Raw genomic sequence first — 4,823 nt, forward strand, 5'->3', positions numbered from 1 at the left:
TGAAAAATCGACACTGTAGCATTTTCGTTTGTATTTGACAAATATTGTCCAATCATGGACTAACTAAGCTTAAAAGATTCGTGTCGTCAATTCCGACCAAACTGAGCAATTAGTTTTTATTTTCGTCTATATTTAATACTCCATGCATGCAACTAAAGATTCGATGTGACGGGGAATCTGAAAAATTTTGCAAAATTTGTTGGGAACTAAACAAGGCCTGAACATGATTTGCAGACAAAAATACAGCAAAATCAAGAAGATAACTTCTCACTGTTATTTTCCTCAGATAAATCTTTTTAAATACTTTCCTTCTATCTCAAGTACTAATGAAAATGTTACTGAACATGATTCTCTTAAGCACTAATGATTTTCCAATCTGGCAGCCACCATCAAAAGAATCATGTCCTTAACTTAGTTTCTTCTATCTGTTGTCGCAGATTCATAATACTCGAATCATCCCTAGGTTATCCAAGCAATCTTGTCTTTGTATTGCACTCTACCGAAGCTTGTCTTTGATTAACCTCGACTTGAGACGTTGATCCCAGAATGAGATCATTGCCATGATGGCAACTCCAATGAGAACCTCTGGGCATGATCTTAATGCACCAACTGACCAACAAACTATGAGAAAGACAAACTCCAGATGATACTCCACACCAATTACTCAAGCAACAGATCAGAGCTAATACCTCATCTACGTCAAACAAGACCAAGCTATGTCAAACATAACAGCTGTTCCTTTTGACTGCTGAGGAAGCCATACACCTGTTTCAAGTTTCCTCTAGATGGCCGTGCATTTACAGCAAATTTGCAGATGAATACCAGCCTCTTCCTCATCTCCAACTTTGTGACATCTCTTTTGACAAAATAATTTCCATAGTCAAAGCATCCTTGAAAGAAACAATTAGTTATAACTTATTCATTCATGATGCAACCATATTTGACATAATTAAAGTACAGACACAAGAAAGTAGGACCTGCGGGCACAACTACTCATCAACAATCTAGAACATGCATCATTATGTTTCTTGGCATGGCATAACAAAAGTGCATCTGCAGGAACTAATAATCTCAAGCACTAATGCAAATTAGGAATAGCATCAAATCCTTGTGTAGCAGTGTAGCAGTTTTGCAAGAGAAGCAACATTATTATGCTTACCGTTATCATCGAATAACAAGGCCAATATTGCCAAGGCCACACAAATACTTATATCTTCTCCTGAAGGGAAGTAAAACAATTAATCAGAGCTCAATTAACCATGGACAGAAATGCAAGAAATCACATGACATTCTTATTTGCTGTGCAAGAAAAATAGATGAAATACTGTTTCTTTTTGGCAGGTGAACCTTGCTAACTTACCATTTTGACAGCACACAAGGATTTTTCTCCCAGCAATCAAATTCCTCTTAGCAAAGTCAACTGCTTTTGGAAGGTTTCTCATCAATGAAAATCGGTCATCCTTTGAGCCCTACCAACATTATCAGCATGATGTAATGTAAGAAACCTTACATAAAGTGAAAACACATAAGGTCACAGAAAGGTGCGCTTACCACAATAGATAGCTCAAGGTAAGAATTTTCTGATGAATTAGAAGGTAGCTTTGACGTGCTGTCACAGTTCAGTATGCAGTCCACACCAACTAAGGCATCTCCAACTAAACAAAAGGGCATACCAAAATAACTACCATAAATAGAATAAAGAATTCAATAACACTCTTCGCCAGCAAAATAGTAGGCTTAGTTTCCTCGCAGAACTAAATTAAGTACAGAATTATTATATGGAAGTGACTGCTTGCCACACAATTACTAAGTATAGCAGATAAAAAGTAATCATCTAGACATATATTTGCAAATTTTCATATGACACATGACAACAGAACACGCTATACAGAAAATTGCAAGTGCCCAATTATTCATCATACCTTGGAAAGTAGATGATACAGCAAGGTTTGATGTTCCAATCCAAAAGAGTGGAAGACCACTATTAGAACATTGTGCATCCATTGTACTGGTACAAGGATCTAAGTTCATAGCCCACGTCTCGCTTGTCTGATCATCATTACATTTTGCAGCATCAAGGCTCTTCAGAGACTTAGATGTAATTTGAGGACAATGTTCACCTCTCTGTGAACGATAAACCCTATCTTTTTCAACAATATCTGCAACTAACTGGTTACAATGATCTGGTCCAGCATCAAGAAGGTCATATGAATGCTTCCAGAATAAGGTAGGAGTTAGACCACGTGCCCAACTCTCTTCATCGTCTCCTGCTCCAGGAATATAGTGCCAGCTGAATTCTGAAGACATCCTTTGTGTAGCAACTGCTTCAGATGCAGATGTGGAAATTAGAATAATAGGAGTAAAATCCCATGACTCAAGTTCCGGCACTTCATTTAACCATATACGTGTCCTTTGTGAGATCCATAGAGGACGTAGTGGTTTTTGCAAACCTATTGCAAGAGAATTAATATCTGCACCACACGATTCAAATTGGTCTGTCCATTCATCAATACGCCCCTCTATAGCATTTTTCTCAGTGCCTAGAACCCATACAGGAAGGTGCACCGAGCTATCCCAATTAGATAAATCAGAGTTATTTTCAGCATCTCCATTCAGCAGAGTAGATGACTACAAAGAAAATTGAAATATTATGAGAACAAGTGGACAAAGAAATCATATGACTCTTACTTCAGATAAAAACGATAGAAATATAACGGGGATTTTGTTATAGACACTGCATAATCCAAGCATCAATTACTGGAAAGGTACTATAATTTTTATCTGAGATAATATTATTGGCATTTATTAACAGTATTGTGAAGCATTGCTGAAACTAGTGAACTACTTATTCCTTGCATCATTTGCTCCTAAAGTTAAGCTTAACCTAAGGATACAGTAAACAAAAGGAGGCTTCTGATGACATGTTCACAGTGCAGAATTATAGCAGGATTTAGAATTAGAAAGGCATGACCAACCACTTGATAATTCACTTCGACGCTTTTGCGGAGAGCACGCAGCCGGTGCCTCTCAATTGCTCGGTTCAGGACAGAGCACCAAATGGGTATGGTCTTTGACATGCTATCAGGGAATCGTTTCCCTCTCCTTGTTGAATCAACTATTATGCACCCTCCTCTCTCCCCTGCTCAAAGGAAACAAACAAATAAACTGAGGCTAAATCAAGCTATTACTCAGAAGTTTAGGTCTTCTGCATTGTCCAGGTATATTTATGCTATTCCCTCAAAACAAGGGTGATCTCCAAACACATAGACTCAAACTCAAATATCAGGATAGTTTACCTAGGATATTTGTGCTTCAGTTCACCCCAAGCTTGTGTTATGAGTATTGAGAAACCAATGAAGCAAAGTTCCTCAACCTTCTTGGCCAGGGAACGAAACTACACTCATAAATCCTAAATTCTGGTTCAAGATTCCTGAAATGCCAGAACATATGCTAAACCCAGATTTCAAGGTTCCTGAAATGCTTTAACAGTAATATAACTTTGCAATTTATTATTATTTTTTGAACAATTATTTCGTTTCATGGAAAAAACATTGTATATTATATTAAAGTTGAAAGCTCCCCCAATTCACAAGTTGAAAGCACCCCAATTTACAATTCAATCCAAGTAAAAACTACCAGGATCAGCCGTCTACCAAACTGACCACAAAAGATGTAGTACGAACAATTCAATCCAAGTAAAAACTACCCGGATCAGCCGTCTCTCGCTTTGAGTAAGCGAACGGCACCAATAATTTTTCCAGTATGGAGTAGCAAGAGCCACCAAACTGACCACAAACACAACTACACAAGTGGTACGCCAAGAATAATAAGAAGAGAGAAGCAGCACGCACCAGCGAGGAGGGCGAGGTGGAGGTTGAGGCGGGCAGTGGAGAAGGACCAGTTCCCGGCGTGGCCATCCGTGGACTTGAAGTAGCAGGTGGCGGCGAAGGCACGGGGCGGGGCGTACCAGAGGCCGCAGCGGAGGTTGGCCACCAGCGGCAGCGAGGGCCACAGCGCCGCGACCTCCGCTACGAAGGCCGCGTCCTCCGCCACGCTCCGCAGCGCGTTGTACAGCGTGCTCGCCCGCCGCTTGATGCGCCGTGCCGCCTTGTAGACGCTCAGCGTCGCCGACGGCGCAACGTCTGCCGCAGCCTCCGGCGCCGCCGCGGCCATGGGGAGAGGGGAGAGAGAGATGCGAGCTGCGGTTTTGCGAATTGGGGGCCGGGAGAAGTCCGAGCCCATGAATCATCTAGATGGGCCAAATTCTAGTTCAATACAAAGTAGTGTCCCATCAACGTGAATTCTCCCGGATTTCGGCCCACGCAAAGGAGGTTCCAGCGAACTCGAACAGTGTTTTTCTCCTGTACCAAATCAGTGAAAATATTTTTAATCATGACTTTTCAGTAAAATGAATAGAGTGATGTTTGTTCCTTCATCCATCGGCAGTCAAAATTCAAAAAGGCTAAGGCCTTGTTTAGATCTAAAAAGTTTTTAGATTTTAACACTATAATACTTTTGTTTTTGTTTGACAAACATTTGTTCAATCATGGAGTAACTGAGTTTAAAAGATTCATCTCGCGATTTATAGATAGATTGTGCAATTAGTTTTTATTTTCATCTATATTTAATGCTTCATGTATGTGTCGCAAAATTTAATATGACAGAAAATCTTAAAAAGTTTTTGGTTTTTAGGGTAAACTAAACAGCAGTGGCGGAGGGAAGGGGGGCCTGGCACCCCCCAAGCTTCCCATAACTCCCTTAATACACCTCATAGATTAGATGTTTAATTATTTAATTAGCTAGTTAATGATATTATCTGTACT

At 40.1% G+C, this 4,823-nt stretch overlaps 1 protein-coding gene across 1 annotated transcript; it reads right to left on the reverse strand.

Moving 5' to 3' along the window:
• On the reverse strand, nt 242–4,213 carry LOC8061963 (tRNA A64-2'-O-ribosylphosphate transferase). The gene is made up of 8 exons (XM_002438517.2): nt 3,852–4,213; nt 2,976–3,139; nt 1,923–2,628; nt 1,552–1,655; nt 1,361–1,469; nt 1,160–1,219; nt 690–890; nt 242–609 (listed from the first exon to the last, which is right to left on the reverse strand). Exons 1-7 carry the CDS (start codon nt 4,171–4,173, stop codon nt 715–717), a joined length of 1,641 nt encoding a protein of 546 aa, XP_002438562.1. The 5' UTR covers nt 4,174–4,213; the 3' UTR covers nt 242–609; nt 690–714.

Source organism: Sorghum bicolor, chromosome 10, assembly GCF_000003195.3.
Source record: "Sorghum bicolor cultivar BTx623 chromosome 10, Sorghum_bicolor_NCBIv3, whole genome shotgun sequence".
Taxonomy (NCBI): Eukaryota; Viridiplantae; Streptophyta; class Magnoliopsida; order Poales; family Poaceae; genus Sorghum; species Sorghum bicolor.

Excerpts from the sequence above, each read along its gene's own strand:
- LOC8061963 (XM_002438517.2), bottom strand. The coding sequence starts at position 4,173 with ATGGCCGCGGCGGCGCCGGAGGCTGCGGCAGACGTTGCGCCGTCGGCG. Across the intron at positions 3,140-3,851 it reads CCACCTCGCCCTCCTCGCTG|GGGAGAGAGGAGGGTGCATA; the intron begins GTGCGTGCTGCT and ends TCCTTTGAGCAG. Across the intron at positions 1,656-1,922 it reads TGTATCATCTACTTTCCAAG|TTGGAGATGCCTTAGTTGGT; the intron begins GTATGATGAATA and ends CCTTTTGTTTAG.